Below are 20,348 nucleotides of genomic sequence, written 5' to 3'. Positions count from 1 at the left end.
ATTCGGTGAGTCATGATTGATGAAGATATCCTAGTTTATGATGATAACTTACTTTCATGCAATTATTTATGTTGGTTGCCTTGACCTAATGTGAATCATCAACATTGTATGTATGAGGACTCAATGTTGGAGTAGAAGTTTGTGAAGCTAACCAAAGAGACTAGAAAGAAAAAAAAACAACTATAAAATTTCAAAATAAAGAAAATGATGGAGAATAGAAACAATGAACACTGAATTATTAGCTCCAAAAAGTATCAATTTCTTTTCTATTTATCCCTAAAAAGAAAGAGAAACTATTCCATCTGAACTGTCTCTATGCTTCTGTCTGATTTTATTCTGCAAATTTAACATTTTCTAGCTTTGATCCCTTTCTGTACCTCTACTTGTAATATTATATATACACCATACACATCATTTGTTAATCAGCATGCCTTGTATCGACCTATAATACAACAAACTGCACTTAATAATTTAATTTAATTTAGAATGATTCGACTTGTATGCTTAATAATTTCATGTAATTCAGAATAATTCAACATGTGCACTTTAATCATTAATGAGCCCACTTGCCACAAATAACATGGTAGTCTTATCACTTGGCCCGTGACCTGCAAGTTCCCTTTTTCTTTAAAAAGCATATAAAGATTAAAATAAAGATAAAATAAATTTTAAAAATTATAATCTCTTTTTGCCGGCTCATGATCCTCCGACATTCTTGCAAGCGATCTGATCACGTGCCAAAATAGGTTTATCAAATCAAGTGAATGGGCATAGCCCGTGATTCCAGGGGCCCTTCCCTGTCATGTTGATCGTGCTTAACAAATCAGTGCTCAACTTGAGTCCACGCTATATTTTCATAATATACTAAACATAATTAGCCCTCCGGACTATAATACGATGGTATGATTATCATGTTCTCGAGACATAGTTGAGTTAGTTCGATAAAATTTATAGAGAGGATAAGGGTTTGAAACCCTCTTCTATTGTGACCAATTGGAATTTCTCGAATTTATCTTCTCACATATGATCGTGGTACAGACCACCGTGTGGGACCGTTGGGATGACAGATTCTACCTTTTTGTCGAAAATGATATGATTATCCCTCAAGATTATAATACGATGGTAGTCGAAGTTACTTATCTCAAGTGATAAGCATGAAGACATGTGTTGTCTGAGATTTCGAGTTCGAGTCCTTTTAGCAATATATACCTGTTAACTGAGGTATTGTTTCGGAAGTAGACTTTTATTAACATAGTGGTATCATACTTTTAAAAAATTCCTTAGAGGGTTTTCTGACTATGAAGCCGTTTCGGCAGTGGGGTCGGTCACTATAAAAAGTTTACCCAAGATAATTTTTTTCTGCCTCTAGGGCATAGCTGAGTTGGTTATGACGAAGTAGAATTTTAGAAGAGGACAAGGGTTCGAATATCTTCTTCCGTCGTGGCTAATTGTAATTTCTCGATTTACCTCTTTACAGGTGGTCGTGGGGCTAACCGTGTGAGATCGTTAATATCTTCTTCCGTTATGGCTATTGTAATTTCTCAATTTACCTTCTCACAGGTGGTCGTGGAGCTAACCGTGTGAGACCGTTGGGGTGACGAATTCACCTTTTTTTTTTCTTGATTTACTTCATCACAAGTGGTCGTGGGGCTAACCGTTGGGGTGGTGGATTTTTTTTTTTTTTGAAATGAGACGGACTCTTTAAACAATAAAAATTTTAAATTTCATACACATTGTATTTGAGAAATTTAAAAGTCCTACTATGTGAATCGTCTTTTAATAAAAAATTTATATGAGATCAGATTGGATCATTTTTAGAATTAATTAAATCATAATATATATATATATATATATATTTAAAATCAAGTTTAGTATCGTTTAAAAATACATTTAAAATTTTTACAAATTATCATTAAAAAACCTTTTAAATTTCATCCATTAAACCACTAGTATCATTACGTAGTTACGAAAATGACAGGGTGATATTTTAATAAAGTCAAAAAGGGGGTTTTACAAATTTCTTAAATTCCTAAAGGCGAAATGCAAGATTTCCAGATTTTATGATTTCACCCAACATAATCGCTAAGATATTTGACGACGCAGACCAATCAATGGAATGTTGTTAGGTGGATTGAAAGGTTTACACTAATTATCTAAAAATAAATATATTTTTTAAATTATAAATATAATAAATATTGCAATAAATGGAAGAAAAGGGACTGCTGCTGCTGCTTCTTCTTGTTTATATAATGATTTGTATTATCCATAGACACTAGTTGTTGGGCTTTGGCCGGAAGAATGGATGGTCGGCTTCTCCTCCGCCACCTGAATCCGCCGCTTTCCCCGGCTCGATCCGCCGTCGCCCTGTTGCTCACCTCCAAATCCCTCACGCTCTACCGCTTCCGCCCCACCTAGCCATCCCCCAGACGCCCTAGAAGTCGCTTCTTTGCTCGCCGCCGTCGTCGTCGTCGGAGTGTACGAGTTAGGGTGTGAGGAATGGGGGCCGGAGCTTCGAGCGACGCTGGATTGGGAGGGGGAAGCGGTCGGACCGGCCTCGGGGACTTGCCCGAGGGCTGCGTCGCGGAGATCATGCTACGGCTGGACCCGACCCAGATCTGCAGTCTCGCGCGCCTCTCCCGGGTGTTCCGAGGGGCGGCGTCGGCGGATTTCGTGTGGGAGACGAAGCTTCCGAGGAATTATAGGTATTTGCTGAGTAGAGCGTTGGGCGAAGAGAGTTCCGGTGGGCGCGAGCTTGGCAAGAAGCAGATCTTCGCGCTGCTTTGTCGTCGGAATGCCTTCGACGGGGAACACACGGTATGGGTCAATTTTGTCGGTTCCTTTTCTTATTCTATAGGTATGGGTCAATTTTTTCGGTTCCTTTTCTTATTTTATAGATCTTAGAATTTGGGAATTCTGATCCTTTTTCCTTGTTTATGCATAGAGACGGATCTTTTATCATCTCTGATCAGTCACCTGATTCACTGAAAAATTGATGTTGTTCTTGTTTGATGAGAAACTTGGTGGTGGAACATGCAGGAATTTTACTTGGACAAAAATGGAGGTTTGATCTGTATCGAGATTTCGTCCAAGGCGTTGACAATAACTGGAATTGGTGATAGGAGATACTGGAGCTTCATTCCAACAGCAGAATCAAAGTAAATATCCCTTCTTGGCTACTCATGTGTTGCCTTTCTCATATACTTTCTAGTGGCATTAATGGTTCGAAAGATGATATACTTAAGAGCCTTGCTTTGATACAGGAAGTTAAATCAATATAATTCTGATGAGATTCATGATGCTTTTCATATCCGTTTCAAGCATTTCTAGCTTGTCCTATGATAGTTAAAAAGATGATGAGTAGGAAGAGTAATGCAATTGATCAATAAGAGTAATCATTGAATGATCCACACAAGCGAGCTAACAAAGTAGTTGTGAAGTTTAATGGTAATATTTAACATTCTATTAGATTGCATTACCTGGTTTTCAGCTCTTTAACAAAATAATATTTTTCAATATGCATATTTAGATTGCTGATTAACATCTTTTATTAGAACCAATAAGCAATGCATTGCCACAGAATAGTGACTGCTTCATTGTTTGTGATAGTCTGGTTGCTCAATTGTTATTACTGATATTTATTCTTTATGATATGATTAGAAAGGTTCTCCATTGTCTATTTGTAGCTACGATATCGGTCATAGTTATGTCATCATCTAAAGTGTTTCTTTGTCTATTCTTTCATCTTTTTGTTTGTAAAGTCGTAGACATGAAGCAATTGTCTTGTAGGTTTCGCACAGTTGCATACCTTCATCAGACTTGGTGGCTTGAGGTTCGCGGGGAACAAGAATTCTGCTTCCCTGAAGGTACATATAGCCTCTACTTCCGTCTCCGCTTAGGCAAGGCCAACATGCGACTCGGTCGTCAGGTTTATAGCCCGGAGCACATCCGTGGGTGGGACTTGAAGCCTGTTAGGTTTCAACTATCAACCTCAAATGGCCAATTTGCTCAATCTAAGTGTTACTTGGATGACCCTGGAATTTGGATCGATTACCATGTAGGGGACTTTGTTGTGGGAAACTCCGATGCACCCATTACAGTCAAGTTCTCAATGATTCAAATTGATTGCACACACATGAAAAGAGGTCTTTGTGTTGATTTAGTTTCTATCCGGCCAAAGGGCTTCAGTTCTGTTCCCTGCCCTCTTTAACTCGGCATGGAACGGTGAATTGCCGGCCTAAAGTGTAGTGTGAGGGGTGAGGTTTTGTTATATCATCTTCTAGATTACTAGTTTCCAAAATCTAGGACTCAACTCTTTTCCTCCCCAGAATAAATTCCTTTTCTTTGCAAAAATGTTCCATTATATTTAATGCTGAAATGCCTTTCAATTTTTCATTTTGCTGTAAAAATGCTCCTAAGGTACCTGTTAATGGATAGATGGCATTTTGGCAATAGAATTGAAATCTTAGTAGGGTGTTTTGGCTTTAATGAAACTTCAGGGACATTTTAAAGAACTCTTAAATGTGGGGATTGTTTAACAAGTTACCTAAGATTTTAACAATCCTTTAGATAAAGGAGTAATAGTAAATCTAGATTGTGGTTCTGCATGTGATGTATCTTTGCTGAGCTTTTAATTACTTTCTTTATCTTCCCTTCCTATGCCTTTCTTTTGCTTGTGTACTTGATAAACAGAAGGTTCTTCTTCTACATTAACAAAATGTTTGAATTATTGTGATTTTTGTTTTTGGAAACATTTTGAAATTTCATTTGAAAATGTTATTCAAGATTTTAAGATAGTCAAAATTTCTCTCATAATTCAGGCAGTCTTTAACATTTGAGTTGAAAATGTGGTAAGTTATAGATGTTAATTAATGATTAGGGATTAAAATAATAAGAGTTTGCAATATATTTTGCCTATATTACAGGGTAAAAACAAGAAATATATAGATTTTCTTAGGATTCGATGCCATTTGAGGTATTAAAATCTTTGAACTCTTAAACTTTTTTTACAAAGAAAATAAACTCAAAATTTTAAGGTAGGTTTGGAGTATCATGATATGTATATGTATTAATTTGCATCTCTACATTCTCCATCATTTAAAAAAAAATTGTGATTGACATTTTATAATTTTATTTCCCATTTTTAATTTTTAAATGAGATAAACAATTGTATTTTTTTTAATATTTAATTTTTTCTCATAACGTAGATATTTGAATAAACCATTAAATCTTTTACCGCTCCATCATTAAACTTATGCATTAAGCCAACGTGGCATTGAATAATGCCAAATAAGAAGGGATCATGTCATCATCGTCCACGATCAATTTGCATTATCTTCAACGATTTAATATTTTTTTATATATAAAAAAGACATCTCAGCTATGCTGTCTGGAAACTTGGAGACGGGAAACGGGAAACGCGGAAATGGAAACGGGAAACGGCAATAGTTGAAGTTTCCATATTTTGGAAACGTCGATGACCTCATCAAATACTATGAATATTTCCTATAAATCTTATCTATCTGTACCACACGCATCGAAACGCCGACCCTTTTATTCCTCCTCCTCGGTTGATCCCTCTTCCAAACCGTCCCCCTCTCCATGCCTCCGGATTCAAGGGGTAATTCGTAAAGAAATTTACCCCTAATTAAATGTTAAATCCCAACCTACTTACATAGCTAATTAGATTAGTCCTAATAAGCTATTAGGAAGCCCAATTGAGAACCCAATTAAAAGACCCAATTAACTTTAGTTTCATGCAATTAAAGAGTAATTGATTAAATGAGTTAAAGGTTAATGGGTAAAAAGGGTTAATGGGTTAAAGGCTAAAGGGGTATAGGATTTCAACCCGTTAAGGAAAGCCTAAACCCTAAAAGCCGGCTACGCTTTTCTTCTCCCCGAAATTCGCGATTCTTTCCCCTCTTTCACGCAGCCACCCCTGTTTCCTCTTCTTCGCTCCGATCGTGCGACGTGGAGGGGCTGGCAGCTGGAGCCGGCGACGGGGAAGCTACCGGAGGTCCCAGATCTTCGATCGCGTGGTTGCTTGCGTGGTTGCTTGATTGCCAGAGGTGGCGCGATCGGCTGTTAGGACGGCGGCGATCGGCGCGACAAACCGAGCAAGGAAGGCCAGATTCGGGTAAGTTTGATCGGTTCTAGAGCTTTGAGTTTCGGAAATTGGGAATGAACCTCAAATATCTCTTCGTACGCCCTCTTCGCTTCGGGCTTTCCACGCCGGATTTCTCGGACTGGATCCCGTTTCTGGTAAGTTTCCACGGATGGAAACGTTTCCTCCCGTTTCGGAAACGGGAACGTCGGTGTAAATGCCGTTTCCAGACAGCATAGCATCTCAGTCCATTTTTTTAATAGAACGTGCATCTCTAAAAATATTATGATTATAAAATATTTAATAATTAAGTATTTGTATTTGTAATGCACGCAGTCATTATGAAGATTCTATACAAAGATTCAACGGCCCCCACTCCGCCAGGGTCCGTTCGCCAAAAAAGTCCAATCGTTATCCTCCACGTCACTCTCTCGGTCTTATCTGACAGCTCGCATCCCGCTTCATCCGACGGTCTTCCTGCTTCTTCCAGACTCTTCCATTCCTTCGGCCTGCCTCCCGCCATTAATCTACCCCTCCTTATGCGGGTCCCGCGCCTCTGCCCTAAAAGGGTAACCAATAGATTTTATGTGGGACCACACGCACAGGCCTCCAATTAGAAGCGCGGGTAGCTGACGGAGTAGCATTGAGACCAGTGGGACAAATAGTATGGTTGATGGGGACGTCTTCGTGAACGGTGTTGATCGTGTCGCGTGGGACAAATCTACGAGGACGCGGTAGGAAGAACCTTGACCCGACCATGGTTTGTTCCTTAACCCTTGTCGCCCGCCATGGCGAGGACATCGAACTTGTTTATTTAAGGGAGAAACAGGGGCCGCGGTTTGGGATCGGGGTGAAGCGTGGGAAGGAGGGTCCGAGGCTGGTCGTTTAGGGTTCGCCGCCCCCTGTCGCGGTGCTGATAGATTTGAGCCGTCGGCTCCCGGTCCTTGCCGTGCTGCGGGGGGTCGGATCTGACGGCGGGCGTCGGTTTTCCTTGTTTCGGCCGGAGCTCGTGTTAGGATTTTGGATCCCGTGCTGTTTGATCGGTAGAGCTTAACCAGCTACTGCTCGTGTAAGTGTTTTTATTTTTTGCTAGATCTGGCTCTAGGGTTGGCGTCGATTTTGGTTTGGAAACTGTGGCGGCTTCGTGCCACCGATTGTTTGTGTGTAAAATTACCTGCGTCCGCAGTTGGTTTCTATGTATTGTCAGAAAGGCGTGTCGTTTGAATTTTTCTTCCCAATTTTTGGTAGGAAAGGAAACTATCTTCTATCTTTTCTGAAAACTTTTCTTTTTGGTTTTTTCCTCTTGTAATATTACCAAATTTCACCGTGTCGGATGATGATTCGATATCTTTGAATCTACTGGCTAGTTTCTAGCTTTCAACGTTCGATTCTTGGGACGTATATTTGTCTCCGGATGGGAGATATGCATCGATGGATGGCGAAGGCTTACCTTATGTTTTCAAAAGGCTTTCTATTCTTGACTCTTGAGGTATCGCTGGCTTCCTCATGTAGGTTGCTGCTTTTACGAAAGTAATAGATTCGAGATTCGGCATGCAATCAGTTCGACTTTTTCTTCGATATGTCGATAAAAAAAGCTTTTTTTTGCGCATCATAAGTTTTTTTCTGCTTCCTTTTCGTCCCCTTCCATGGCGCAAAAAAAATGGAGCCGATCGATTTTAACCTGTATTATAAGTTCACGATTTGTGCATATCATGGCTCAGTTTGACGATTTACTATTCTTGCAGTTTTTTGGTTCTTCCTGCACAGCAAATGGCTCTGGGAATGTGAAGGAATCGTTTTGGCCTCCATAACATCTTTTCTCTGTTGTTGACGTAAGGCGTGTGGTCTCCTTCCAATTAATGATCGTTACTGTTCATCTTCCCCTTTCCGTAACCGCGTCGGCCTCTGTGTTTGGCGTGCGCACGAAGAAGCGGAAGAAGATTTTGCGTTCATTTCACTAACTACGTCCTTTGTGATTTCCATGACTCCCAACTTGGACAGTCCTGTTCAGACCCAGATGGCAGTTGCAGTGTTACATTCTTCCAGTGGCGATTTCTGTGGCAACAGAGTTTGTGATGCCAAACCAGTAGGAAGGAGACGAGTGTTTGTCCAGACCGAGACTGGCTGTGTGCATGTTCTCCAGTTAGACCGTCAAGATAACGCGCACAGTGTGAAGAGAAAACTGCAGATTGCTCTCAATGTTCCCACTGAGCAGAGCTCGCTCACATTTGGTGATCTTGAGTTAAAGAATGATCTGAGTGCTGTCCGCAGTGATTCCCCATTGCTTCTCACCCGCAATTCCATGCACAGGAGTTGCTCTACTCCATGCCTGTCCCCGACCATGAAAGATCTTGAACAGAGGGACTTAGGTGGGCCAATTGAGATTTTGGGTTGCTCAAGTTGCTGTGCTCGAACGAAACAGATCATCAAGGATGCGGCAAAGGCTATCAAAAATGGCATTGATCCTGTGCCTGTTCATAATGGACTTGGAGGTGCCTACTACTTCAGGAATAAGAAGGGTGACAAAATTGCAATTGTGAAACCAACTGACGAGGAGCCATTTGCACCTAACAACCCTAAAGGTTTTGTTGGAAGAGCCCTTGGTCAGCCAGGCCTTAAAAGGTCCGTGCGTGTCGGCGAGACAGGCTTCAGGGAGGTTGCTGCATATCTTCTGGACTATGGAAACTTTGCAAATGTTCCTCCAACTTCGCTTGTAAAGATCACCCACTCAGTGTTCCATGTCAACAATGAGATGAATAACAGTAACTGGAATGGAGTCAGGAAGCAACGGGTTATCAGCAAGATTGCTTCATTCCAGCAGTTCATTCCACACGACTTCGATGCTAGTGACCATGGAACATCGAGTTTTCCTGTTGCCGCGATACACAGAATTGGCATACTTGACATCCGTATTTTCAACACCGACAGGCATGCTGGGAATTTGTTGGTGAGAAAGATTGAGAATGGGGTTGGTAGATTTGGAGGAAGAATGGAGCTGATCCCCATAGATCATGGTCTCTGCTTGCCAGAGGGCTTGGAGGATCCTTATTTCGAGTGGATTCACTGGCCACAGGCATCCGTGCCATTTTCAAAGGATGAGTTAGACTACATAGCTAATCTTGATCCAGTTAAAGATTGTGACATGCTTCGGATGGAACTGCCAATGATTCGGGAAGCCTGCCTCCGAGTTTTGGTTTTGTGCACAATTTTCCTGAAGGAAGCAGCAGCTTTTGGGCTTTGCCTATCGGAGATTGGCAAGATGATGAGCCGAGAATTTAGTGGAATGGAAGAAGAGCCCAGTGAGTTGGAGCTCATATGCATGGAAGTAAGGAAGTTTGTGGAAGAGAGAGAGGTGTTTTCCTTGAATTCTGATCTTGAAGAGGAAGACACATTCCAGTTTCTCATGGAATGCGAGGAAGATCAGCATATTATGTACAACTCACTTCAATCCTTTGGTCTGTCGAAGTTGGAGGAAAGCATAGAGGAAGATGATGAGGACAGCGACGAGGAGAATAAAAAGATCACTGCGGCAGAAAGCAATGGCTTCTCAAGTGCTCAGGATAAACTTCCTCACACCGCCACCCTTTCTGCATCACTCAAGTCCATCAGCTTCACGGAAAAGGCGCAAAGGAACAGGGTTGGAGCTCACAACCGAAACACTATCCTTAGGAAGGTGATCAATAGGGATATTGTGGGCGGAAACAGCAGGAGCGCGGAAGAAACGCTTCCTTCTAGCACCAGTTTCGTGAAGCTCTCCGACATGGACGAAGAACAATGGGGGGCTTTTCTCGAGCATTTCCAGGAGTTGTTGCTGAATGCATTCCGGAATCGCAAAAGCTTGGCCTCTGGCCAGAAGCAGAAGCAAAGGCTGGGCACTTCTTGCCAGTTTTGAGTAGGAAGGAGATTATAGAGGAGAAAAAGGGTTTGGTTGTGCTTGCTAATGTTTTCGAGTTCTGTTGTTTGGGCTGCCCTTTTCTTGTAGGTGTAACACACGCTCTTCCAGTGTTGTGGGAATAACAAACACCTCAGAAATTGGTGAGAAAGTGAGCTTGCGCCTTGTGCTGCTCTCTGTATATTTGTAGGTTGTAGTTGCTTGAAATAAAACTAGAAAAAAAATTCATGTAAATTCTTTTCGATATAAAACGATGACCTTAATCATCTCTCTCTCCCTACGTTCTGCTTTCTTACCAAACACTAGACAGTGACAAAATGAATGAGCTCAGCGACGACATCCAAACTTATGGGCAGCAGCACTGTCTTGAAGAAACCCATGCAGTGTATTGAATCCATGCAGGTGGCAGAAAAGCAGGGGAGCACGTTGAAACCCTGCAGTTGCAGGGCAGGGCAGGGCAGGCAGGACCACCCAGCAAGCCGATAAACCTTTCGTCTTTGGTGTGGTTGCCTGCTGCCACCGCAATTGAATGTTCCCGGGACCTGCAGTTCGCAGGTCACCCTCACCGCAGCACCACGCCAACCCTGCAACTTTTGTGGCCCTCGAGATGATAAGATTGATGGGGAATGGTGATGATATCCATTTGGTGTTGGTATTCAACAGATGCACCAACAAAAGAAAACTTGTCAGAACTAGTAGCCCTACTACAGTTCTGAGAACACCGTCAAGAACAAGTTCCAGACCTCGCATCCTTGAACAGAAATGCCTTGCACCTACTCTTGCACAAAAGGAATGATCTTTTGAAGCATTTGCACAAAAGGAATGGATTTCCTATTTTATGCATCCACTGAAACCCACCCTGGATTCAATCAGTAGCTACCTCTGAAACCTAAGGTTACAATCTCCAAAAATTGGCAAATCGATCTACTCAACTTTCCATGAACTACTTCAACGTCTTGCTGATGAGCTTCTATCGTTCAGTGGCCTGCATTTCATCGAACAATTTGTGAGCCGAAGATGAACCGGCCGAACGCGTAGACTGTCAACTGTCAAAGTCAATGGGGTCAAGGAATCCTGAAACAGTTGGTCTTCTTCCACGAAGCGACAGAGAAGGACGAGAATGGAATCGACCGTCCTCTCGAGAGTCATCAACCTGTTCATATTAATTCGAACGAAGAGAATGCAAGCGATTTAGCCTTCTGCAACCGCCTATAAATTGCAACAGCAGAGCTTCTTCTCTCAGTGCGCAGCAAAACAGAGCAAACCTAAGCCGAGAACAGTGAGCCATCTGCCTCTGCATCGACTAGTAAAGCATGGGAAGTTGCTTCTCCAGCTCCAAGTCTCACCATGCAGGGCTGCCGGAGGCTGTGGGTCCAGAGGAGGAAGAGTTAGCGCAGTGGAAGGAGGGGCGATGGGTCGCCGACGTCGACCGGAAGGCAACGGATTTCATAGCCAGAGAACGCCGGAGGATGAATTTTGAAGCTTGAACCTCGAAGATATGGAGTCAGATTAAATCTATAAATATTAAATTTTTATGTTTAAGATTTCAGTTAGTAGAATCAGATAGTTTGGGAGTGAGTAGGAATTCTAAAAAGAAAGAAAAACAGGGAAGAGATTGAGATCTTACTGTAGTGAGAAATTTATTTTACTCTGTTTCTTGTTCGGTTTATAAGAAAATAAATAAGAGTATTTTATACTGAAAAAAATATTGGATGTTTTTAATATTTTTAAACATAAAGTCGAAAAACGTAAATAAATAAATAAAAGTATTTTATTAATTATTTATATAGTTCAAAGAGCAATTTTTTAAAAATGACAAAATCAGCATTTTATCTATATCTATTATGTTTTTATCTAAAATCAATGTTGCTTTAAGACAGAGACATATTATTTTAAGGGCACTAATCATTTTGATCAAATTTACTTTGGCAATTCTTTAAAGATTGCATCTAAATATTCCTAGAAGATGTACATTAGTTGTATCTTTTTTAAAGAACGTACTTAATTTTTAATTTACTCTTTTCATCAATAGTGGATTATTATCTTTCTTTTTTTTTTATCTCTTTCCTCTCTCATTAAATTATTATTTTTTAAATTAGGATGCATGATGTCAAACATCATATTAATCATTAAAAAAAGCTATGAAAAAATAATTAAAATAAAAATATTTTTTACTATAATTTAAAAATTAACATCACAGCGGTGTTAATTTTTTAAAAATAATAAATAAGAATATATTTAGACTCTTAAATACTATAAAATTCATAGAAGTTTATATAGATCCGAATAGAATTTTTTATATCCATCAATAAATTTTAATCAAAATTTATTGATAAATTTAAAAATTTTAAATTTTTAAAAAATTGAGAGGATAATATATCAAAAATATTTATGATGTACATGTTGAATCCTCTATTATCAAAATATAAAATTTTATAATCATAAACTATCTAAATTAATTAAATCTTGAATCTCCGTATTTTGAAATAATCATTCCATTATCAACTTTTTTTATTTTGTCGAAAAAAAAATCGCTCCTAATTACATGTTTATATATAGCCAAACAATCCATCTTATTATTAATAATTCGATACTGTCAACGTGATAATAAGGAATTGAGATCGCATCGTACTCTATCAAATTATGGATACAAATATTATTTTAATAAATTTTAAAAGAAAAACATTCTTTTTTAACAATATAAATAATTAAAAAGCGGGCCCTTTCTCATGCATGCCATTAACAACTCAACTCAAGAATCTACGATGACGTCAGCAATAACAAGAAGTTGACCATTGACCCGTCAGCAGGTCAAGTCTCCCTACCCTAATCGATCCGCTCGATAAACTTAATCGCTAAGTGCCAGACCGCATCTTCGACGAACGCCGAAGATATGAACCGGCCGAAGCCGTGAACTGCGAGTCAAACAGGGTCAAGGAATCCTGAAACAGTTGGAGGATGAATTTCGAAGCTTGAAATAAATAACAGTATTTTTATAATGAAAAAAATAGTGGACGTGTTTTAATAATTGTTAAAGATAAAGTGTAAAAAAAGGTGAAAAAAATTAAAAGAATATTCTTTATTATTTATATTGTTAAAAGGGATTTTTTAAATAAAAATATTAAAATAATATTTCACCAATAATTTAATATCTTAATATCCTCTATATTTCATCTCAAAGTACTAACTTTGGACATATTTATCTTAAGATAAAAATAAATTATTTTACGAGAATAAAGCGAAACTTTTATCAGTTGCATCGCTTTTGAATTAATTTTACGCAATTTTAATATAAAAAATATTTTGAATATCAAATTGTGGATAAAATATTATTTTAATAATTTTAAAAATAAAACTTTATAGCAAAAATTAAAAGCGGGCCCCTTTCTCAGTCCATTAATAACTCCAGAATCTAGGATGACGTCAGCAGTATCGGTTAGAAACCCGTCGTAATCAGTACAAGACGCGGTCATTGACCTGCCAATACAAGCCAAGTCTTCCTCGTCGAACAGGTCAATAATCTTACTCGCTAAGTATAAATGCGCATATGGGATTTAATGCTCTAATAAGATTTTGTGTTCGAAAAGAGGGATCAAATATATAAACAACAGAATTTATCAGAAAGATGTATCAAATATCAAAGGACAAAAGAACGAATACTGAATTTCGACCAGCAAGATGATTGAGGCAATGGAATTGAGAAATGAACAGGATAAATCAGTAGCAAACAGAAGAGAATTCACAGAATTTTCTAACGACTGGTGTCTTAATTTATACCAAACGAACAGAAAGATCATTCCTTTTTTGCACTATTAAAATGCTACTATCAATTTCCTGTGGAGAATGAAGACAAAATCTAACCTTTTTTTTTCCCAGCTTCCGAGCAATTTGAGCCAAGAATGGAATCGGCATCACAATTCGAACGCATCATCGTCGAGCTTTAGTGCCTCCGCAGCAGCATCCTCCTCGTCGTCGTCAATGGTCAAGTATGGGTTGTGCGCCGCCGGCCTGAACTTATACCCGGTGAAGACGTAGAAGGCGAGCGTGGCGAGCTCGCCGGCGACGACGCTGGTCCACAGGTAACGGTAGGAGATGAAGTTGCTGAGCGCGTAGGCTCCCACCCTGGTGAAGTAGATGTAGCAGATGACGACGATGTAGTACTGGCGGAAAAGGGTGAGCTTCATAAGGTTCACGGCGGCCTTCCCGTTGGTCCTGGCGGCCTCCCGGAGGTTCTTGATGGACCAGACGATGGGGAAAAGGACGGCGCAGCAGCAGACGACGTCGACGAGGAGGAAGACCTGCTTCCAGGTGATCCAGTCGCTGGAATAGCGGCCGGATTCGTCGATGGCGACCTGGGCGATGTTGGCCACCACCTGGAGGGGGATGATCGCCATGAGCACCCTCTTCTCGCGGTCCTGGAGGTAGGGTTTGAGGAAGGACCAACCGGTGCCGATGAGGACGATGAGGGTGAAGAGGGAAATCCCCTTGAGGAAGCTGAAGATGTAGAAAAGCACGTCCCAGCCGTGAGCGGATCCGGTGCGCTCGATGTAGGATTTGTCCTCGGCCTCGCAGAGGAGATTTAGGGCTTTAAGAACGACTACCGCGAGCATGAAGTAGTGAATGCGGAAGAGGGCGGCACGGCGGCGGAAGAGGACGGCAGCCCAAGCAATGACGAGGGCGGCGTAGGCGAAAAAAAGGAGGGAATATATGAAGGGGAGCGGTGCAGCGCCGGCGGAGAGGAAGGCACGGCGGGAAGGTTCAGGGAGGTTAAACATGGCGGATCGGACGGACATGGAGACGCGGAGATTGGGGAGACAGTTGGCGAAGAGGAGGGTGAAATGGCCGGGCTGGTCGGTGAGGTTGACGACGCCAAAGGAGGTGGATCGGGCGACGGGGACGCCGGAAGGGTTGGGAGGGGGATCGAGGCGGTCAAATTCGTAGACGATGCGGACGTGGTCTGACTGGAGGGCGCAGGTGATGTCGAGGTCGCGGATCTGGCGGAGGACGAGCAGCCATGCGTCGGGGGTGCAGAGGAAGAAGCCGAGCTGGGAAAGGGCGAGGTCGGCGCTTCCGGAGAAGGAGATGCCGGAGACATTGAGCTCGAGACCGCCACGCCGTGTGAAGCCGAAGTCGTCAAAGGGGATGATGGATCGCGAGTCCGATCGGACCTCCATCTGGCGGATCTCGGCGCGAACAGAAGGGACGACGGCCATGATGGACAACGCCAACGCCAGTCCGAGGATAGGTCTCGCGGATGCCGCCATGGATGCCATCTTCGTAGTCTCTCTTCTCCACTCCGATCTCGATTCCTTCTTATCTCCCTCTCTCTCTCTCGCTCGCCCATCAATGGCGGCGGTGGACTTCGTTTGTCAACGAAGACGAAGGGAGGCATCATTATTTTTGGAAGTTTTTCCAATTAACTCCATATATTTAACCTTATTATTATTTGGTCTTTCATCGGAGTCGTGACTTAACCCGTCTCATGTCGGCTAGGGTTTCTCGTGTATAAATTTCCGAGCCCTCCTCGACCGCTCCCACCTCGTTTTGCTGCCTCTTGCGTCGCCGCGGTTACACGCTTAACCCTTCCTTCCTCCGACGCAAGCGAAAGCCCTCGACTGCCGACATGCCTTCTCTTCTCTCCGACCCTCTCTCCCCCGAGGAGCTTAAGGGATCGAAGAAGGCGAAGGTCCCTGAGAAGAGCAAGAAGAATAAGAAGAGGAAGGCCGAGGAGGAGGAGGATAAGAGCGACACCACTTCCGATTATTCATCGGAGGTCCCTGAGAAGAAGAAGAAGAAAAAGAAGAAGAAGGCGGATGCTAATGGTCTTGCGGAGAAGAAGATGAAGCTGAAGGAGAAGGGAGAGGAGACGGATGAGCCGGAGAGCGGTAGTGATGTGGATGACCCGAATGCCTTGTCCAATTTCAGGATCTCGAAGGCCTTGGTAGAGACCTTGAACTCGAAGGGCATAAAGGCCCTGTTCCCCATCCAGGCCATGACGTTTGATCTCATACTTGATGGGTTTGATTTAGTGGGTAGAGCCCGGACTGGTCAGGTTGGTGTTTTCTTCCCTTTTGTTCTCCTTTCCATTTCGTACTTCAGATATTTTTTTTACTGTTTTAACTGTTCTGGTTCGTGCTAGTAATATAGCCAACTAGAGGGCGGCATAAGATGTTTTTTTCTTCTTTTATTGAAAAAAAAACAATAGAAAAAAAAACAACGTAGCTCTTTTGCATTTATGTTATTTCTCTCCCAGTAGTTGTTTTTCCTGATGTTCATGGGCTATACTGTTTATGATGGTTTGTTATATGTATGTCCTTATTCATAGGGTAAAACCTTGGCTTTTGTATTGCCTATATTGGAATCGTTGACAAATGGAAGGCTTAAGGCATCAAAGAGAACTGGTTATAGAAGGCCTCCAAGTGTTTTGGTGCTACTTCCAACTCGAGAACTTGCAATTCAGGTACTCCAAATTAGAGGTTAAATATGTTTACTATGAAACTATTACATGATTCTTTGTTCTGAAACTTGATTGTCGTGATAATTAATCCAGGTACACTCAGAATTTGAAGTTTATGGTAGGGTAGTGGGGTTATCGTCATGCTGTGTATATGGTGGATCTCCTTATCGTGCTCAAGAAATGTCCATAAGCAGAGGGGTTGATATCGTTGTTGGCACACCAGGACGTGTGAAAGTAATCTGTTTGACTATATGTTCATAAATCCTGCTTGGCTCAGTGAAGTCAGTTTCTTATTTTTTTATTTTATTTGTTTACAGGATCATATAGAGAGAGGAACTCTTGACCTGAGAGCTTTGAACTTCCGGGTCCTTGATGAAGCAGATGAAATGTTGAGAATGGGTTTTGTGGAAGATGTGGAGCTAATTCTTGGTATGAGTAATCTGCACTGCGTTTTCATTGCTTATTGATAATTTATATCCAGGCAAAAGGATCTCAGAGATACATTTATCATAGTTGGTGTTTTGTGTTAGACCTTCTCTAGATATAGTTTAGTCTGGTCTAGTTGCAATATATGTCATTTTCATTGGTTAACTATGCTTCACATAGTCAATTTTTACTGAAGGTTTTTTCCTTTCATGTTTTGCAGGTAAAGTTGAGGATGCTAACAATGTTCAAACACTTCTCTTCAGTGCTACCTTACCTGATTGGGTGAAGGAGGTATAGATTCATAATCATGAATTCCTCTCATTTAGTAAATTTTTCAAAGGGGCATATGTGATTTTGTATTTGTTGTGGCATGCCTTCATGATTCACAAGTTCAATTCTATATTGGTGAACCTTATTATAAGCTCACCATGAACATTAGAATATGAACACCTAATTTTCTAATGTTTATGTTTATTATTTTGTTCTAAATGTAATTTTATTATTCAATATTCTTCCACATAATACCTTTTCTAATTTTCCCAGATTTCAGCAAGATTTCTTAAGGAAGATAAGAAAACAGCTGATCTTGTTTGCAATGAGAAACTGAAGGCGAGTGCTACTGTTAGACATCTTGCTCTCCCTTGTTTAAAATCAACAAGACACCAAATTATTCCTGATATTATTCGTTGCTATAGCAGGTTTGTAATTTTATGATTTCACCTTATTGTTTGATTAATTTTCTTTGTTATGATCTGGTTCCTAAAGTACATATTTGTTTTTCTATTCACAGGGGTGGCCGAACCATTATTTTCACTGAGACAAAAGAATCTGCATCTGAGCTTGCTGGATTATTACCTGGGTCAAGAGCATTGCATGGAGATGTAATGCAACAGCAACGAGAAGTATGCACTTTATGATAACTGATTACTTCATAATCTATATCTTGTCCAAAAGAACTTCATCCATTAATATCTGGGATTTGAATTATGCAGGTTATACTAACTGGATTTAGGTCAGGTAGGTTTTTGGTTTTGGTTGCAACAAATGTTGCAGCACGCGGGCTTGACATCAATGATGTGCAGCTGATTGTTCAGGTGCATCTTTATCTCCTGGAAGCAGTTAGCCATTTTAAATAACAAATTCTACAACATTATTTGAATCAATTACATTTTCAGTGTGAGCCCCCACGAGATGTTGAAGCTTACATCCATCGGTCTGGGCGAACTGGAAGGGCTGGTAATTTTTTTTGAAACTTTCACCATGTAATTTTTAGTTTCTTTTTTTTTTTTGTGACAAGTGCTAAGAGACATCTCTTTCAGGCAATACTGGTGTTGCAATTCTTCTTTATGAACCCAGATATAAGTTTAGTGTTTCCAGAATTGAAAAGGAATCGGGTGTTAAGTTTGAGTATATATCTGCACCTAAGCCTGCTGAGATTGCTGAATTAGTTGGATCTGAAGCAGCCAGTGCTATTTCAAATGTCTCTGACAAGTAAGCTGATGTTTCTTCCTTTTTTTTGGGAAATTGTTTGATTTGGTAATATTCTAACTATGAAATTTGTTTATTTTGCAGTGTTATTCCAGTTTTTCGTTCACAAGCAGAACAGCTCTTGAGCACTTCAGGACTATCGCCTGTAGATTTACTAGCAAAAGCACTTGCTAAGGCTGCTGTAAGTTGCACATTTTGCTTTGAAGCAATACATTGGTGTATTTAGTGATCTTCTATTTTAATGGTTGTCTCTATCGCAGGGGTTTTTGGATATAAAAAAGAGGTCACTGCTCTCATCTTTGGAGAACTACGTGACGGTGATTCTTCAGACAGGAAACACTATCTATTCACCATCGTGAGTGTTTTTTTTAAAAATAATTTGGAGCGGTTGGATATTCAATAGTTAGACTGAACAGACTTCAGCTATTGCATGGTTGCCTATTGTGCTACCAGTACAAATAAACTTGTTAATGCAGATGTATAACTAACCTATTCTTTCCATTGATTTTTCAGGTTTGTTTTCAGCGTCTTAGGTAGACATTTGCCTGAAGAGAAGATCCAAAATCTTGAAAACGTCTCTCTTACCGAGGATGGTTATGGTGCAGTGTTTGACGTGCCTGCTGATGATGTCGATACATTTCTTGAAGGTATAGATCTGAAAGCTCAGCTTGAATTTTCATTGACTAGGTTTTCCTGTTCGACATGGAGAACACTACTGTGAATTTGTTTTAGCTTGTGTATCAAAATGAGTGGGGATTTAACTTTTCCATCCCTCTGCTTCTGCTTGTGCGAGCTAGAAGCAGGGCAGGATTTGGAGAGGTTCCTTTCTCTTTTTTCCTGCATAATGGCCGAGGCAAAACATGCCATGGCACAAAATACATGTCTTATGCCCCATCCATATTATCGGGTGAGTCTGGATGGTTTGCCCGCTTGGCTTCTCGAGCTTTTTTTGTATGCTCGTTTATTGTGAGGAAGAGAAGGAATTGTGTAGATGGAAGAAGTAAGAGGGTAGTGAAAATCATGTTGAGAAGGCCTATCGTGTGGAAAGTTTGTCGTGGAGGTTTTTGCAAGTGAAAACTTGTCCCCGCCCTCAAGCTTATTTTCCATGCTTTTTGGTGGCAAAACGATAAGTTTTGTACTGCTTGTACATGTGAATTTGTTTCTTCATTTTGTGCACCATGTAATGCGATCAAGCCATAACATTTCTCTGTTTCTTCATTTTATGTAATGCAATCAAGAGATAACATTTCTGTACAATTTGCTCTTTTTCACAGTTCAAAACAAGACCAGCAGTTTTACTATCGAGGTGCTGGAAACATTGCCTCCACTACAAGATAGAGAAAACAGAGGCCCCAACTCAGGGCGAGGAAGGTTCGGCCGCGGTGGTGGTGGTTTCTCCAGCGGCCGAGGTGGTGGATTCTACGGTGGTAGGGGTGGTGGTGACAGATTCTCCGGCAGAGGCAATCGTGGAAGAGGTCGCGGTGGTGGAGGCCGGAACAATTTTTTCCAGAGGAATTGAAGATAACGTAATATGTTCTTACAGCCAAATCCGTAGCTGGAATTTGGTTTTTTGTTTTTTTTTAATTTGTTTTCTTTTTTTTATTTTGATGATGAATTATTGAACTTATATTTGATCCTGAAATGTAATACTGTCTAACAACCTTATGTATTCTTATTCCATTATTAAAAGAAAAAAATGCAATTTTGTATTAAAATTATAACAAAACTGACTTTAATAATGTTAATATACTTTTAAACATGTGGATGAACTATTAAAATTGTGGAAAATTAAAAGATACTTCATCCGATTTTGAGATTTGCTCATATTTTATAAATATTTAAGAGAAAATGATAATAAAATGATTCAAATAGTAAACAAATTAGATTCAAAATGATTTTAACTATTTTTAAAATTAAAATAATGTAAAAAATCTCTAAATTTTCACTTAAAGATTATTTTGATAAAAATAATTACTTGCATCCTT

General features: G+C 40.5%; 4 protein-coding genes across 4 annotated transcripts; 3 read left to right on the top strand and 1 right to left on the bottom strand.

Annotated features, from left to right (window-relative positions):
• The first annotated feature begins 2,408 nt into the window (after nt 1-2,408).
• On the top strand, nt 2,409-4,392 carry LOC141813231 (F-box protein PP2-A13-like). The gene is made up of 3 exons (XM_074701159.1): nt 2,409-2,814; nt 3,037-3,155; nt 3,787-4,392. Exons 1-3 carry the CDS (start codon nt 2,497-2,499, stop codon nt 4,205-4,207), a joined length of 858 nt encoding a protein of 285 aa, XP_074557260.1. The 5' UTR covers nt 2,409-2,496; the 3' UTR covers nt 4,208-4,392.
• A 2,548-nt stretch (nt 4,393-6,940) lies between these two features.
• LOC141813289 (phosphatidylinositol 4-kinase gamma 7-like) lies at nt 6,941-10,226 on the top strand. Its single transcript, XM_074701228.1, has 2 exons — nt 6,941-7,169; nt 7,846-10,226. The coding sequence occupies exon 2, from the start codon at nt 8,082-8,084 to the stop codon at nt 9,990-9,992; it is 1,911 nt and encodes a 636-aa protein (XP_074557329.1). The 5' UTR covers nt 6,941-7,169; nt 7,846-8,081; the 3' UTR covers nt 9,993-10,226.
• Nucleotides 10,227-13,657: 3,431 nt separating this feature from the next.
• Nucleotides 13,658-15,338, bottom strand: LOC141813708 (protein CANDIDATE G-PROTEIN COUPLED RECEPTOR 7-like). Its single transcript, XM_074701685.1, has one exon. It carries the CDS (start codon nt 15,263-15,265, stop codon nt 13,904-13,906), a length of 1,362 nt encoding a protein of 453 aa, XP_074557786.1. The 5' UTR covers nt 15,266-15,338; the 3' UTR covers nt 13,658-13,903.
• A 206-nt stretch (nt 15,339-15,544) lies between these two features.
• Nucleotides 15,545-20,051, top strand: LOC141813797 (DEAD-box ATP-dependent RNA helicase 7-like). The gene is made up of 14 exons (XM_074701779.1): nt 15,545-16,044; nt 16,318-16,452; nt 16,543-16,683; nt 16,767-16,878; nt 17,096-17,166; nt 17,419-17,573; nt 17,666-17,777; nt 17,868-17,969; nt 18,051-18,111; nt 18,195-18,366; nt 18,448-18,544; nt 18,624-18,718; nt 18,877-19,010; nt 19,638-20,051. Exons 1-14 carry the CDS (start codon nt 15,616-15,618, stop codon nt 19,880-19,882), a joined length of 2,061 nt encoding a protein of 686 aa, XP_074557880.1. The 5' UTR covers nt 15,545-15,615; the 3' UTR covers nt 19,883-20,051.
• The last annotated feature ends 297 nt before the right edge of the window (nt 20,052-20,348 follow it).

Source organism: Curcuma longa, chromosome 20, assembly GCF_044706935.1.
Source record: "Curcuma longa cultivar G26 ecotype Majalengka, Jawa Barat chromosome 20, ITB_CL_G26_1.1, whole genome shotgun sequence".
Lineage (NCBI taxonomy): Eukaryota > Viridiplantae > Streptophyta > Magnoliopsida > Zingiberales > Zingiberaceae > Curcuma > Curcuma longa.
Note: the sequence above shows the minus strand (reverse complement) of the source record. Positions and strands in the feature narration are given on the sequence as shown.